The sequence below is a fragment of the Parasteatoda tepidariorum genome, chromosome 12 (genome assembly GCF_982258835.1).
Source record: "Parasteatoda tepidariorum strain Cologne lab strain chromosome 12, Ptep-v5.0, whole genome shotgun sequence".
In the NCBI taxonomy this organism is placed as follows: Eukaryota; Metazoa; Arthropoda; class Arachnida; order Araneae; family Theridiidae; genus Parasteatoda; species Parasteatoda tepidariorum.
The window spans coordinates 17,911,082-17,928,589 of NC_141766.1; the positions used below are offsets into that span (position 1 = coordinate 17,911,082).

A 17,508-nucleotide genomic window follows, 5' to 3' on the forward strand; every position below is an offset into this window, starting at 1 on the left:
CTTATAGATAAAAACTAAGTAGATGGGGTAAATAGTTTAGAAGTTTTAAAGGTTTTAGTATATATAATGAAAAAAAAAGTCTATCTTTTATTGTATATCTATCTAGGTAAGTCGAATATTTTTGCCGACATGTGTTTTACGGTGCATCGAATTAGACCAAAAGCAAGCCTATTACGCAATTGGTTAAGTTATTGGTACATTGTTTTAAGAATATAATTTTTAATTTAGATATTTACATATAACTAAAGTTCCCGATATCGAACTCTTAGTTAAGGAGTTGCGACAGTAACTTCAAAATTGTCCGAAGCAGCTGAATTGAGAAAGATAATGAAAAATTTAACACACTTGACACTTCTCTACAATCTTCTTTTTTACAATTTTTATTTTCTTATGTTACAATATGTAATCATTGTGTGAAAAAAATTAGCTTTGTGAAAGATTTATTTGTAAAATTTCTTGAAATTTGCGAAGTTTAAAACGAAATTATTTAATTTTTTTTTAAAGTTAATGTATTTTTAGAATTTTAATTGCATAGTTCTCACTTTTTTCTACTGACACTAAAGAAAATTGCATAATAAATGAAATGTAATAGAACGCTATGAACATAGCCACCATTTCAAGAAACTGCACTTTGTGGAATTAATTCAAATTTGAAAATGACCTTCTCATTGTTGCATTGGTTCAAAAATTTAAAAGAATATTACTTTATTCTTTTTCATCTTTTATTTTTTCACAAATTATCTTTATTTTGGTCCATTTCTAAAGGAATGAACTTAACATAAATTTACAAGTATTAGATTGCTTAAGATATGCAATGTTTTAAATCAAGAGAAAGATTTTATGAAAAAAATTCAATGAATTTTAAAGTTTTTCTTTTCTTTTCAGACAATATCGAAGTAAAGATGTTTTATCATGGGACCATGAAGATCTGACTGTTACTTACAATGATTTGAAGCGCTATGAGTTCGTTGAAGAGCAATCTGCAAATATGTCATCAAAAATATACAGTTTAAATTTACCTTTACAGGTACTTTTGAATTTTAAAGTAGATCTTTCAACAAATACATTGAGCAAAGAAAAAAATTAAGCGAAATAAGTTTAAAAGATTCTTAGTCATAAAATTTAAAAATATTGTAAAATTTTAAAACTACTAGGCTCAATTTAGATTTTGTCGTTTAAAATTACATAGTTTAAAATGATGTAAAAATTCCAATTTCGAAATATTCATAGTTTTTCAACCTTTCTATTAAATTAAATAAACAATTTTTTTTCTTCACAGAAATTATCTTTGTATATACATGTTTCATTATTTTGCGCAAAGAGTTTTCTATTATCTTAAATAGTTGTGAAACTGTGGAAATATATGTAAAAGTGAAGTTAACAGGAATGGAAACTATTCTCTTGACTTGAAGCCATTGGGACCATAATTACTAGATTGCGGCTACACTAATTTACCAACTATTTCGACAATTAAGAATCCAAATCTGTAAAAACAAAACTCGTTTATTCCTGTTAAAGTACGTTGGTTTCTAAGCACTACATAACTAGCATATTTGAAGTTGACCCATTGTGAAAATTGGCTCTTAATACATAGAAAGCAATTCATTAGAACAAATGTTACTTAAGGTATAGGATTTTTTTGTTGCTCAATGTGCATGTTTAATTATTTAAACGTGCTTTTAAAACTAGAATTAACTGCCATTCTCGAAGTAATAAAATAGTATTTCACCTCAAAAAGTTGAGAGTAAGTCTAATCTCTTTAAATAAGAGAATTAAATTATTTGGGATTAAACTAATACTGGATTGCAATCCTTTTTAACAGACTATATTTTTAAAACATCATTTGTGACTACTAGTGTGGATTTTGAAGTGATAGATCAACAATTGAGCTAATATTTAATATATGGCAAATACTTGAACAAACAACGGAATTTCAAATCTATGCGCTCAATTTTTTTATTGGTTTTAACATGGTATATGACAGCATTAATAGAGAACTGCTTATCGCTGCTTTGAGACAGTTCAACGTTTCTGATAAACTTGTGAAACTTTCGCATTAACAGTAAAACGAGAGTAAAGAAGAAAGGAAACTAACGGCACTAAAGGAAACTAGAATTTGGGTCAAAATACAGATTATCTTTAAATTATACACCCATGTTAAAATAATAAATTATATTTATTTTTAATGAATTCGTCACAAGTAAATATTTTCCTTGTTTAATAAATTAACCTTTTTCCAAACTATATAAGTCTGCAAAGAGCAAAGGCTTTTGAGTCACTTTTTATCAGCTGCTTAAATGAGTGGAGAGAAACAAGGAGAAATGTATTTTTTGGGAGCGGAGGGTTTCTTACGGCGAAAGGATGGAGGGACCCTCTGTTAGGTGGCGGGCTGTTTTCCTAGCAATACTGCCACACCTCGATGGAGTTGATCGGTGCCTCCGGAACAGGTTTACACGGGGATCTACGAGAGCTGGTCTTGTTCAACGTTGGTGATCAATCTAGGAATTCAAGAAAGGAACTTGAAACCATAAAGAAATCCCCTAAAAAACGTTTTACATTCCATGAATTCCATGGTTCCATGAATTTGCAGATCTGAAAACCTTTTTTTTCTCCGTATTTTTGTGCCTGTCTTGATTTATAGCACATCAGCCTAACTTAACTACAACCCTAACAAAATTAACTGTACAAGTATTAACTAATGTCCCCTGAAAAGTATACTCTCCACCAGCATAATTGGACTTTTTTTTTAGGTGGGAAGCTATCTTTCCACCTATTATTTGAGCAGATGATTTCAGGAAATAATAATTAAAACGAGGAGCTTTGTTTATATAATGTTGATAACATTCAAGATTTGCATCGGGTCAAGAAGAGAGGCCAATGCTAGTTTTTTTTCTTTTTTTTGCATCATTCGTTCATTTATTTTGTCGCTTCCTATAATTTATAAACACGAAATTTCTTATTTCGTTTATTTATAAGCACAGAAGTTGAAGTCTATGACAAATTTCTCAAAATAAGTAAATTTTGAAATTAGTTTTAATCTTCCCTCCGCAAAAAAAAAGGTTTAAATAAATTAATTTTAAGCTAGATGCTAATTGAATTTATTTACTTGTAGTTTGAATTTAACTACTTTGCTCCATGAGGAAATATGAAATCGTAAGGAAAAATAATTCTGAAAATAGTGTCCATTTTATGCATTATTTTCTAAGCTTTGATTAGGCTCATCGAATAAAATGTGATTTCATTGATTTTAATATCTAAATTTATTTCTCTTCCTCAAATTGCTTTTTTTAAAAATAAATTCCTGTTTCTGTTTGTATTATCTTTTATTAATACACTTGTGCCCAAGATTCCTATTTCAGGAATGATTTAAAATGCATTATGAAATTACAAAATATTTTTTTTTCGATATAAAATAAATCAATTTATAATGCAACTTTTATTTTTCATGATGTCTAGATGCATTTATTTTTAAATTCATTTTCATTCAACAAATATATTTTTAGAAATTTTCCATTTTGTATCAAACCATTTAATATTGCATAAAATATTACTGGAAAAAATTAACTTCTGCTTGAATGCGATAATGAATCTTTCCAGTTTAATATAGGAAGGTACAGAAAAATGGAAAATTTTGAGATGACTATGCAATTTGTTTTCATAACAAAATTTCATATTGCCCCTTTACTTTTTGGACAAGACATAAGAAAGGCTCCACATTCGTTTAAATTAAGAAATTAAATAATTTTGGTTTTGATCTTGTGTTTGTTTATGGATGATTGCAGGACGCATGCATTATTCCTTGCTTTAGCCTCTTCGAGATGAGTGAGTCATATATGCATTCTCAGGGTGGCTATAATCACGGTGAAAAAGATAAAACTGATAGCCAAACTATTTTTACAGCAATTTATTTGTGGCAGGGTAATAATAGTTTTATTTAATTCATCAAGACTTAATTGAAATTAAAAATTATGTAGTTACACTTTTAACAAACATAGATTGGATGCATAAGATTTAAAGTGAAAACAAAAATAAGGTTGTCAAATTAGCCACACCCAAACTTAAGCCACCGCTCTTTCTTTTTTTTTAATCCTGTTTCTGATTCCACATGAATGTATTTGACTCACCCGTCCCGAAAAGGTTAAGTTGTTCTCCCAAAGGGAATCGTACACACTAAGATCAGGGGATCTAAATTTTTGAAAATTAGATCTAAAGATCATCTTTCTTTTTTTCCAATTTTATAAAACTTAGATATTTCGCTTAACCTTTAAATTCTCATAATTTTTTGCTAAACTGAACTATCCTAATACGCAATTAACTGTACTTGTTTCAAGCTTTTAATTTCATGCAGTATAATTGTCTATTTATTGAAACTAATTTTTCTTTCAGGGTATTTTGATGTTTATAAAGAAATTGCCTTATTTTCCTAGAAGCTTAATAATTCCTGGTTTAGAAGGTATTCTTAAAAATTATGAAGAACACGTCTTCTCTCACCGAACAGCTAAAGAACTGTTATTTGAAGGGTATAAAGTTGATCTCATTCAGGATCTTGTAGATTTAGCAAGTGCTTTTGTAACAGTACCTGAGATATTACCAAATAATACTTTTGGTTTCCTTTATGGCGTAAGTTTAAATTCATAGTAATAAAATATTTTATAATTGATTTATTAAAATACTTAAGTTTATTCTATGAAACACTGATTTCTGAAATGTTCTTACAGAAAAATAATTCTGGTGATGGAATTTTTACTGTATACACAGGTCTCGATAATATTGCTAAGTACTCTCAGATTGTCCAATGGAATAATATGTCGTAAGTAATTATGTTGTTTTCTAGAGGGTTTAATCCTTATAAATTAGATTTTAACCTTATCTACTGCGTCAAGGTCCAAAAATTATGAATAATTTAACCTGTGAACTAATGTAACTTAATAGACTGTCCAGACCTTTTTAATGTTCACAAAGATATGCTGTAGAAATAAAATTTTTAGCAAATCTGATGCGAATAATATTAATATTTTTAACACAAATTAAATATTACTTAACCTGTAAACAAAAGGAATAAATGTCAATGGTTTCACTCAAAAAAATATCTCAATAGTTGATTTGTCCTAATATTAAATAGCGTTTTGATTTAGTCCCACAATTTCAAGTGTATAAGTAATTTCAAATTCTTCTTTTTTCTGCTTATCGACAAAAATTAGGATTACAAATCGCAATATGCAGCATTTATTTCGTTAATGTTAAAAAATGTATGACAACCATAGATGCAAATCTGACTTTTTTCGTGAAAATGTGTATCAAATACATATGTAGATTAAAATTTAGAGATTAATCAGAAACTCTTACGTCTCTATACACTTCAGCCTATAAGTTTATTCGGTTACAGTTAATTGGTGAACTGCATGACTGTCGAATGGATTCAAATTGCTGCGAGCTATTACCAACAACAGTTTTTTTTTTTTTTTTTTTAAATCAATTGGATTTTTGAATTTTTGAGACTAAGCATGTATTAAATGTACGAATATATTAATTTTAAAAAAATCTTCAAAATGTGTAAGATTATTTAAAACATGGTATTTTAAACTTTCAGGAGAATTCCGTTTTGGGGTAACGAATACTGCAATATGATGAATGGAACGGGTAAGTGAAATATTTTTCTTCGATTAATTTGACTTTTTTTTTATTAAGAATTTTTAAATAATGCATATTTGTATAAGAAGTCTTCAATTAGTTAACTACTTGTAATGTTTGAAACATCAAAATAGAGCTACAAATTTTATTCGAAATATAGTTCAGTTTTAGGCAAAAATGTTCAAGTATTCACTATTTCATTGTTATTCTATTTTTCCTCAGTTTCTTCTGTCCAATTTAGATGTAAAAATATATCAAAATATTCCACTCTAATTAATAGAGTATTTGACTTGATAACCATACGTATGCGTCTAAGGGTGGCCTACACTTTAGCTCAAAGTAGATAACTATGAAAGTAATCAATCAAATTGGATGGAAATACACATAAAATAATGTCTCGCTTAACTTGAATTATAATAAAATCATAGAGCTGTTGTATTTAATAATAAAATTTGACAGGTTGGGCAGATAATATCAACACGTTGTTTTGCAATCGTTGAACGTTTTTAATTGGCTAATTAGCATTGAACTATTCAATCAATTAGCATTGAACTATTCAATCAATTAGCATTGAACTATTCAATCAATTAGCATTGAACTATTCAATCAATTAGCATTGAACTATTCAATCAATTAGCATTGAACTATTCTATCAATTAGCATTGAACTATTCTATCAATTAGCATTGAACTATTCTATCAATTAGCATTGAACTATTCTATCAATTAGCATTGAACTATTCTATCAATTAGCATTGAACTATTCTATCAATTAGCATTGAACTATTCTATCAATTAGCATTGAACTGTTCTATCAATTTGCATTGAACTGTTCTATCAATTTGCATTGAACTGTTCTATCAATTTGCATTGAACTGTTCTATCAATTTGCATTGAACTGTTCTATCAATTTGCATTGAACTGTTCTATCAATTTGCATTGCACTGTTCTATCAATTTGCATTGCACTGTTCTATCAATTTGCATTGAACTGTTCTATCAATTTGCATTGAACTGTTCTATCAATTTGCATTGAACTGTTCTATCAATTTGCATTGAACTGTTCTATCAATTTGCATTGAACTGTTCTATCAATTTGCATTGAACTGTTCTATCAATTTGCATTGAACTGTTCTATCAATTTGCATTGCACTGTTCTATCAATTTGCATTGCACTGTTCTATCAATTTGCATTGCACTGTTCTATCAATTTGCATTGCACTGTTCTATCAATTTGCATTGCACTGTTCTATCAATTTGCATTGCACTGTTCTATCAATTTGCATTGCACTGTTCTATCAATTTGCATTGCACTGTTCTATCAATTTGCATTGCACTGTTCTATCAATTTGCATTGCACTGTTCTATCAATTTGCATTGCACTGTTCTATCAATTTGCATTGCACTGTTCTATCAATTTGCATTGCACTGTTCTATCAATTTGCATTGCACTGTTCTATCAATTTGCATTGCACTGTTCTATCAATTTGCATTGCACTGTTCTATCAATTTGCATTGCACTGTTCTATCAATTTGCATTGCACTGTTCTATCAATTTGCATTGCACTGTTCTATCAATTTGCATTGCACTGTTCTATCAATTTGCATTGCACTGTTCTATCAATTTGCATTGCACTGTTCTATCAATTTGCATTGCACTGTTCTATCAATTTGCATTGCACTGTTCTATCAATTTGCATTGCACTGTTCTATCAATTTGCATTGCACTGTTCTATCAATTTGCATTGCACTGTTCTATCAATTTGCATTGCACTGTTCTATCAATTTGCATTGCACTGTTCTATCAATTTGCATTGCACTGTTCTATCAATTTGCATTGCACTGTTCTATCAATTTGCATTGCACTGTTCTATCAATTTGCATTGCACTGTTCTATCAATTTGCATTGCACTGTTCTATCAATTTGCATTGCACTGTTCTATCAATTTGCATTGCACTGTTCTATCAATTTGCATTGCACTGTTCTATCAATTTGCATTGCACTGTTCTATCAATTTGCATTGCACTGTTCTATCAATTTGCATTGCACTGTTCTATCAATTTGCATTGCACTGTTCTATCAATTTGCATTGCACTGTTCTATCAATTTGCATTGCACTGTTCTATCAATTTGCATTGCACTGTTCTATCAATTTGCATTGCACTGTTCTATCAATTTGCATTGCACTGTTCTATCAATTTGCATTGCACTGTTCTATCAATTTGCATTGCACTGTTCTATCAATTTGCATTGCACTGTTCTATCAATTTGCATTGCACTGTTCTATCAATTTGCATTGCACTGTTCTATCAATTTGCATTGCACTGTTCTATCAATTTGCATTGCACTGTTCTATCAATTTGCATTGCACTGTTCTATCAATTTGCATTGCACTGTTCTATCAATTTGCATTGAACTGTTCTATCAATTTGCATTGAACTGTTCTATCAATTTGCATTGAACTGTTCTATCAATTTGCATTGAACTGTTCTATCAATTTGCATTGCACTGTTCTATCAATTTGCATTGCACTGTTCTATCAATTTGCATTGCACTGTTCTATCAATTTGCATTGCACTGTTCTATCAATTTGCATTGCACTGTTCTATCAATTTGCATTGCACTGTTCTATCAATTTGCATTGCACTGTTCTATCAATTTGCATTGCACTGTTCTATCAATTTGCATTGCACTGTTCTATCAATTTGCATTGCACTGTTCTATCAATTTGCATTGCACTGTTCTATCAATTTGCATTGCACTGTTCTATCAATTTGCATTGCACTGTTCTATCAATTTGCATTGCACTGTTCTATCAATTTGCATTGCACTGTTCTATCAATTTGCATTGCACTGTTCTATCAATTTGCATTGAACTATTATTAGCATTTTGTGCTTAATTTTCACATCCATATTGAAGTTTAAAAAGATTTAAATCCTGAGTTTTAAGATTTTACATACATAGGTTATCAGAAGTTAATTTTCTGCAATTCCGTTAAGAGATTTTACATACTTTTTAGACCCCACCTATAATGAGACTCCTTATCTACTCACCTACATGATATAATCGCAATTTTTTTAACAAAACGTCACAAAACTTATAAATACTGATTGCATAAACATATTTCTGTGCCATTTTTAAACTTTTTCTAAATCGTTTTAAGGAATTTAAACTATGGCTTATAAAATTTTAAAATGTACCGACCGGACTGTGTAGGGGTCAGGGAGCTAACCTCAGATCTGAAAGGTCCTGGGTTCGAATCCCAGACAAGGAATGGATGTTCTTTATCTGCACTATCTGTCCTTACAGTGGGAGACACATTGGACCTTATAATACGGTGCCCCTGAAAGTGTGACTAGGAAATCAGCCCTTCTGATACTTGAATGACAATCAGTGTCAATCAGGAGGTCATGGGAAGAAAAAAAAAGTTAATGTTTTATTTTTTATTTAAACATTTTAATTGCTCATTTGCTCATTTGAATAGAACATTTTTTAGTTGCTCATTTGAATTGAACATTTTTTTAGATGGATCCCAGTTCCCACCTCCAATTCAGAAGCGTGATATTCTATATGTATACACACCAGAGTTGTGTAGGTAGGTATAAACTTTTAGTGTCATAAGAATAAAAATACACTGTCAAAAATTTCAGAAACTAATGTTGAGCAGACAAAAATGTTTCCGAATATTTCAGAGAACTTCATTTAAATAGCACGTTTTCGATCAATTTAGAAGCACTTTTTTTTCAAAAGTACGAAACTGAATCTTATCGACTCCGAATCAGGGTCAAAGATTTCCAAAATAGTATTCAGAAACATTTTTGAAAATTACATGCACCGTAGCTGCCTCATATATTCAAAAACGTTTCAGAATTTTTTTGCAGTGCATGTTTAAGTAAAAATAAAACACCCTGTCGTTTTATATATTGAAATAAGATGTATTTCTGAAATAGGCTTTGTTTATAGCAGACTCTTACCTGTCATTAGAATAGCCTTTTTTTTTTTTTTTAACACTACCAGATCTATTTTCTTAGTCTTAATGTCATTTATGTTCGGCACAGTATAGACAGTCCGGAAGCTTTCTCGTGACCATTTTTTATGCAGATGCCGGGAGACCTATACGTAAAATTTCATTTTTTTTAAAAAAAATTCTAAGTGTGAAATTTTTTTAACTTCAAAATTAATCTTTGATTATATGTAAGCATTTAAAACAAAATTTTTTGGTTCAAAAACTTTTATTTCATTGTGAAACCGGAATATTTGACCAGAAAAAGGCTTTTAATAAATTAAGCACAGTAAATGGACTTGAAATTCTGAAAAGTCTACGAGTTCTAATGATTTAAGTTGCATTCAGTAAAGAAATATAAAGTTAGAATGCTATGTTAGTTTAAAAGAAGGACATGTAGATCTAAGAATATAGCTTTTATCGTGCCTTCTTAATCGATGATAAATATTTCAGTACAAAAATTTCCTATCTAAATATTTAAAAAAAATTCAATTAACTTGCAACAAGAGATTGTAGCCTTTTTCGTCGAAAAAAGAGATTTTAAGTTTTAAAATGAAATTTTTATAAGCTTCTATATGTGAACTGTATATTTTCTCTATGTATGATCGCCAGTTTATGAGAATGATCGCCAGTTATGCATGATCGCCAAATTTATATTCCTTTCAACGCCATTGTTTTGTATGAAAAAATTACCTGTGAACCTTAAACCTCGAGTGACTTGAACTGATAGGAAAGTGTGAGAAATGTATTGATTCTTTATATCCATTTCTTTTAAATGATTAACGATTATTTTCTTTCACAGATCAGTTTCCTTAGTGTTCTCGGAAGATGTAGCTGTACAAGGCATCCCAGCTCTCAGGTTTGTGACACCGGATTATTTGTTCGAGAGTCCAATAAACAACCCTGATAACATCTGTTATTGTACCGAAAAAGAATTCTGTCACCTTAGTGGAATTTTAGACGTCTCACCTTGCAGGAAAGGTAATATATACTTGCAAATTCAAAACAAAAAGTGAAATAATTTAATATTTAACCCTAGAATGAAAGATCTCTAAGAATCCACAAATAATCATAATTAAGAGAACTTTTAGATTATCCATAGAACAGATTATGAGAAAAATTGACCATCGATTAAATTATTTGCCACTTTTTATTTTTTTAATTAACAATATGCAGATTGTATCACTAATGATAGTATACATTTTTCTTAACTGATTATTAAAGAATTGGTGGAATATTAATATCATATAATAGGGGTTAATGAAATATTAAAATCTTGGAAATATTATGAATTAATACAAATTTATTTTAATTTATAAAATAGTTTTTTACTGTTATGTTTAATACCAGGAGAAAACTGAAACCAGCAAGATTTTGCAATATTATTTCTGCACTCTCTTGTGCGTATATAAGAACTTCGAAAAAATTTTTTAGGATCAAATAAGAAATAAATATGGAATTTTGCACTGGAAATAATTTCAAATCTCAATAAATTATAAAAAAAGTACGTCAAATGTTGTTTCATTAAAACATTTGATTTTGATATTTGTTTCAAAATCTCATCTAACTCACAATATTGAACTACAGAGTTTTGTTTTTTAACTGAACATATTTCAAAGAAACATTAAAACAACTAAAATGATAATACAAAAACTACGCTCACTAACCTCTTTTCAAAAGATAACAGGGAGGATATAACTCTTGGAACCATTTATTTTTCAGATTTTCTTTTAGTAACGCCATTGCAAGTGTGCACAACAGTTAATTGTGTAAAGATAATAACCGACACAAACCATTAAAACTCGTTTAGATTTAATTTTCCAGGTTTTTTTAAAACAACTCTGAGTAACCTTAAAATCAAAATATAATCCTCAATAGCAGTCATTTCTAATCTGTACCGTTCTGAACAATGGTACCGTTTCGTGAATCAAATGGTACCGGGCTACTCAAGGAACATAACATTTCCATTTTATTCACTATGGTGAATTTCTCTCGGGTTTGTGTGACTTTCCATAGACAAGGTTAACAGGAAGCTGAGAGACGTAACCTAAAGACGCACAGACACCACGTAAACAAACTATTTTGATATTAAAGCAGTTTGATTAGGGGACCTGCGGAAATGAGCCCAGAGTAGCTGCAAGCGGCAGTTGCGTTGTAGCTCGTGTGTAATTTTTTTTCTGTTGACCGATACTTTCTCATTTTTAACAGTGCTTGATGTACGTTCATATTGTTTGTTCAAATTTAACCTACAAATTAGAAAAAGTTAGTGAAACAGACGTCGTTAGAATTTTTTTTTTTTAAAAAAAATGAGTCAGAAGAGACTTTGACATCAAAGAAACATGCAACTTTTTACAGATATTATCATGAGTCCGACTTGAATTATGAATTTATCGGGTCAGATGATTCCTACTCACCAAAACCACTCTACATAATAGTTTGCAACTATTAGCTTTCTAATGAGGCAATGAAACCTTCAAAACTGATTCACTACTTGAACACCACGCACCTTGGAGTATTTTGAAAGAAGAAAGCTAGAACAGAAAGGACAGAAGAAATTTATGGTACCACCACATCACTAACGAAAATACTCTGAGAGCATCATATTTAGTACCTAACTGTGTTACTAAAGCTAAAAAGCCATTAATTTTCGGTGAAGAATATATCTTTCCCTCCACTAAGGATTTTTCTTCCCCCCTCCTAGAAGTTCAGAGCCTTAAACTTCTAGGCTGCTGTAGAAAATATTGTCGGCTAGCACTATGACTAAGCGCATTGAGGAAATAGCCGAAGAAGTTGATATACAATTGTTGGAGAGGATTAATACACGAACATAGGTCGCACTCTACTCTAGGTTGATGAATCTACAGATATCAAAAACAAGTCAATACTTATTTATGTGACATACGTATTTCAAGAGGATGCGCATGAGGATTTGTTATATGCACTATTTTTGCTAGCAAACACCACAAAAGCAGAACAATTCAAATCGTTGGATACATCGGGACAACTAAAGTGGTCCTTTTGTGCCTGCATATGCACATATGGAATTGCAGAATTGACAGGACAACTGCTTGGATTAACTGCTCAGATTAAGGAGGTTGTACTTCATAAAGAATCTACGCTTTGTCATATTCAAAGGGAAATACTGGCAAGCCGGAAAATGCCTCCGGAATTTAAGTGTATTGATTGATGTCGTTAGTTACTAACCACATCGAAACAATCATCGCCCCCCCCCCTCAGATACATTGGGACAACTAAAGTAGTCTTTTTGTGCCTGCATATGCACAGATGGAATTGCAGAATTGACAGGACAACTGCTTGGTTTAACTGCTCAGATTATGAAGGTTGCAGTTGATAAAGAATCTATGCTTTGTTTTATTCAAAGGGAAACGCTGGCAAGGCGGAAAATGGCTCCGGAATTTAAGTGTATTGATTGATGTCGTTAGTTGCTAACCACATCGAAACAATCATTGTCCCCTCCCCCCTCAGAGGGTAAAATTCTCAAACGTTAACTGGTTCACGATGAATCAGAAGTTTGGGGAGCACTGCTCTTAAATTTCGGTGCACTTCTATTAAGCAAACTTCAGACACACGAAAAGACGGTTAGATTGTAGCCAGTGTTTGATCCTTCAGCATTCTGTCCAAATCTGAGCAGATAATAACAGGACGAAAACTTAAAACGAACAAAAATACATGCTAACGCCTTACGGGACGGGAGCTTTGATTAAATAGTTCATAAAGGACTCTGTTGTGCAACAAGAATTCAACTTGCATCGAAGTTTGGTTAAAACAATCCTTAAATTAACCATCCAATCTTATAAAAAAAACTTTGCTGTTTTGTTTTTTTCATTTTTGATTAACATTACTTTCAATATTTACGTTTAATTTTGTGAGGAAATATAAACTTACAATATTTTTTGTTCCAGGATTAAAACTTGCTGTCACCGGGCCGCACTTTTACTTGGCTCACGAATCGATTCAAGAGAGAGTACATGGATTGAAACCAGAGAGAGAAAAACACGAAACTTATGTTGATATCGAGCCGGTAACTATCTCGCTGAATTCATTTCTTTTTAAAGTTTAGCTAGCTTTCTGGGCAAGTTTGGGACAGCAAATAAGAAAGATCAGTTTCCAAGTTTCTAATTTCGTTGTCTTACAACCTTATGCAACTTTAACACGCTTCTTCGAACCCGTTCGATCGCTATTCGATGGTGGCTGGTTTCATTAATTTAACTAACATTAGGAAGCTATCGAAGTAAAAGTTGCTCGTCGAAGAAACTTGTCTCTTGGTCTTGGCAGGTCATGGCGTAATATACTCTCAGTCAATGAAAAAATTTATACGCTTTTCCAACTATGGGTTTTGGGTCTCTGATTTTCGAATCTAAAAACTCTTTTTAAAATAGAATTAAATAGTTAGTTTAAATTAGAATAGTTACTTTAAATGATTTCGGATACAATGATAACTAGTTTTCTTTTTTAACGTTCTCTTTATTACACTTAAGCTCTTAAGATTGCGCATGATAAATTTTAAACTATGATAAAAGTACTTTTTACCGTCTGTCTTGGAAAATAATTTGTACTTTCTAATATTTTTGCAATTTCAAAATACTTAGGCTTCAAAAAATATAACTAGATTAGAAAACGTAAGTCTATATCGTGTAGTGTAATTAGATAATGCAATTATTTGTAGAAAAGGATAATTAATCAAATATTGATAATTTATTTTTAAAAGTAATAAATAACCAAAATGAATTAAAAGCTACTGCTGATGAAGAGCTGGATCATAACTCTGGGTTTCAATCCAGAAATTATTTTATAAATACTAATAAGTAATGCGAAATATCATCTTTTATTTAAAATCTGGCCTACCATAGTTCAATCAGCGTATTATTTACAAAAAATTTTCAAGGAGTATTTGTAACGTACAACCAAGATTTTATCTTCCTATCAATTTGATTACTTCGAGCTTTTTCGATCAACCATGGTTATTGATTGTGTTCGATCGCAATTAATCACCGGTTTCCTAATTCAACTGTAACGTAAGGTCACTATCGCAGTAAAAAGGTTACCCGTCGGAGAAACTTATCTCTTAAGGCAGGTCATGGCGTGATATACTCTCCGTCACTGAAAAATTTCATGAGTTTTCTCAACTTAGAGTTCAAGAAGAATTTTTAATTGACTTTCGAATAGGCGCCTGCTCGCGAAGTTCTGATCTTATCATCGGTATTTGTGCTGTAATTATTCAAAATATTACTCTTTAAATATTTCAAAGTATTAAAAAAAATTTTTTTTAAAATTTAAAACAATTTTAGATACAATAATTAGTTTTAATTTTTAAGATTCTTTATTAGCATTTTAAGCTCTTATTACATATTTTAAACTATGATAAAAGTACTTTTTACCATTTGCCTTGGATAATAATTTGTAATTTCCAATCTTTTAAAAATTATGCATCAAAAAATACATCTAACCAAATTAGAAAACGTAAGTCTGTATCAAGAGCTGATATAATTGCAATTACCTTGTCGAAGATGATAATTAATATTGGTAATTTATTTTTATAAGTAATAAATAATACAAGAAACATGAATTAAAGTGACTAATGATGAAGATTGAATCATAACTGTGAACTTCAGTCCCGAAATTTTTCTATAAATGCTATTAAGTAATTTGAAATATTTTAATCTTTTAAATGAAAACTAGTATATCATTGTTCAAACAGCGTATTATTTACATAAAATTATCACGGAGTGTTAGTAGCATATAATCAAGTTTTTATGGCTTCTCACCACCACCGCTATTAAACGGAGAATATCTGCTTTATGATTAGTCAAAAATAGTTCGTTTTAACATAGAAGTCAAACTATCGTACTGGTCACGTGACAAACGTTCGTAACGTTATAGTTGAATTAGGAAGCAGACATTTTTTCGAAAAAATTTATCGGAAACCAGTACTTCGAATTTAGTTTCAGTCGTTTGACAAAGAGTGTGTTCAAAAACTGTACTGACTTTCTCAGAGCCCCAGTCTAAATCTCATAGAACATCTTTGAGATGATTTGGAACATAGATAGCCCAGAAAGTCGAATCAACATTCCTCATTCCCAGCACTACTCCTTCATTAAAATAATATTTTAGTTAATAATTATTCATTTAAATAATAGAATGCTTTATTTTTAAATTAAGTGATTTTTTTTTTGTCCATCTATCCTTGCTCTTAAAACACAGGGTTTCCGAAAATGGATGGTTCTAAATATAACAGATTTCAAAAATTCTTTTGACAAATAAAACATAAATGTCCCCTCTTAGGTTTACTGGCTTTAGTTTAAACCCAATAAACCTGTAAATCAAAGAAATATTTGAAAATCACTTTCAATTTTTTTTAATAAATGGAAATCAAATTAAAATATTTTGAAAAGTATAACCATTGCAATTACATATCTTAAACGGAAATCGAAATTAGCATTCCGCAGCTTTAAGAACAATCGAAATTAACAAACCAACGCCATCCGTTAAACTTTTTGAATTAAAAACTCTTCCAGGAAGCTGTAGCATAAGCTTCTGTGAGCATTTTTTAATTTTATTTATTATTTTTGAACCGTAATTTTTTTGTGCTATTTTTAAAAATCAGTTTAATTCCAAATATCCTATATGAACGTGATGATTTAAAAAAAAAGCATTTTTGATATGGATTTTTTCAAATGAGCCATTAAATTTATTTTTCCATTTTTAGAAAACTGGCATTGTTCTTGGAGCTTCAAGAAAACTTCAAATGAATTTCATTTTAAAGAGCTACTCAGAAATGGAGTAAGTTTAATAGATTTCTATGCGTTTATTAGTAAAAGATAAATATAACAACACAGTATAATAACAAATCATTACTAAAATGAAGAAAGAATATTACATCTTAATCTCTGACAACAGTAATGAAGGTAATGTACTGCGTGTAATGAAAGTGGATATTAATTGTTAGGCAACTTTGATAATGAATTGTCAAATTTTCACAACTTCTTTCGCTACAATGCTAATTTGCTTATTGATTTTAATTATTTTTTTAATTACATTTTTACTGATTTTTTTTAAAACAAAATATATAACCGGTAATATTGGAACAACTTTCATACTACTTACTTAGCATTTATTTGTTTGAATAAATATTTTAAAAAAATGATCAATATATTTTAAAAAAATTAATATTTTCTATTGAAATTGCTTTTTAGTTAATGATTACATGATTGATATAAAAAAATTTTCAATAAAGTTAGAGAAATTTTTCGGTTGGCCCAAGCAATTTTACATATCCCTGATTCAACAATAAAATATATGTAAAATTTAAATCTTTATTATTCATATATTAAGCAACGTATTGTCTGCATAAATTTGAAATGATTTATGTCATCATTAAAAGAAAGTTGCATGCGTAAAATATGAGTTATTATTGAAATGTTAAAATTTGAAGAGAATTGTTTAATTTAACTTACAAAACTTTTGATAAAAATAAGATTTTTTTTTGAAAAATAAACCTTTGGCGTACAGCTTAATTAGTAATACTTTAGCATCTCTCTTACATTTTACAATATCTAATCTCTTTATAACTTATTGCTTTAGATTTTTAAGGAAAAATATTTCACAGAAACGTTAGTTATCGTAATTTAATAAACTGACTTTTATTTGCCTCCTGTTATAAAAGGTATGGTGCTGCGTGCCTCCATTATTATGATGAATAGTATATTATTTGATTGCATGAATAAATCAATTTCCATTTTACACCAGATAAACTAACTGCTACAACGACTTCAACATAATTTCGAATCTTTTTAAATGGTATTGAAGTAAAGCAGAATTTTTTGTAACAGATTTTTTAAAAAAATTATTAGAAC

The 17,508-nt window shown here is 30.0% G+C and overlaps 1 protein-coding gene across 2 annotated transcripts in view; it reads left to right on the forward strand.

The window, feature by feature from the left end:
- LOC107443635 (lysosome membrane protein 2) overlaps window positions 1-17,508 on the forward strand; it is a 128,698-nt gene that overhangs the window by 102,418 nt on the left and 8,772 nt on the right. For both annotated transcript variants that reach the window (XM_016057571.5, XM_016057572.5), the window contains exons 3-10: window positions 886-1,027; window positions 4,387-4,620; window positions 4,719-4,810; window positions 5,591-5,640; window positions 9,157-9,226; window positions 10,437-10,615; window positions 13,558-13,676; window positions 16,362-16,435. In XM_016057571.5, the coding sequence (XP_015913057.3) occupies window positions 886-1,027; window positions 4,387-4,620; window positions 4,719-4,810; window positions 5,591-5,640; window positions 9,157-9,226; window positions 10,437-10,615; window positions 13,558-13,676; window positions 16,362-16,435 (960 nt within the window). The remainder of the gene's footprint in view (window positions 1-885; window positions 1,028-4,386; window positions 4,621-4,718; window positions 4,811-5,590; window positions 5,641-9,156; window positions 9,227-10,436; window positions 10,616-13,557; window positions 13,677-16,361; window positions 16,436-17,508) is intronic.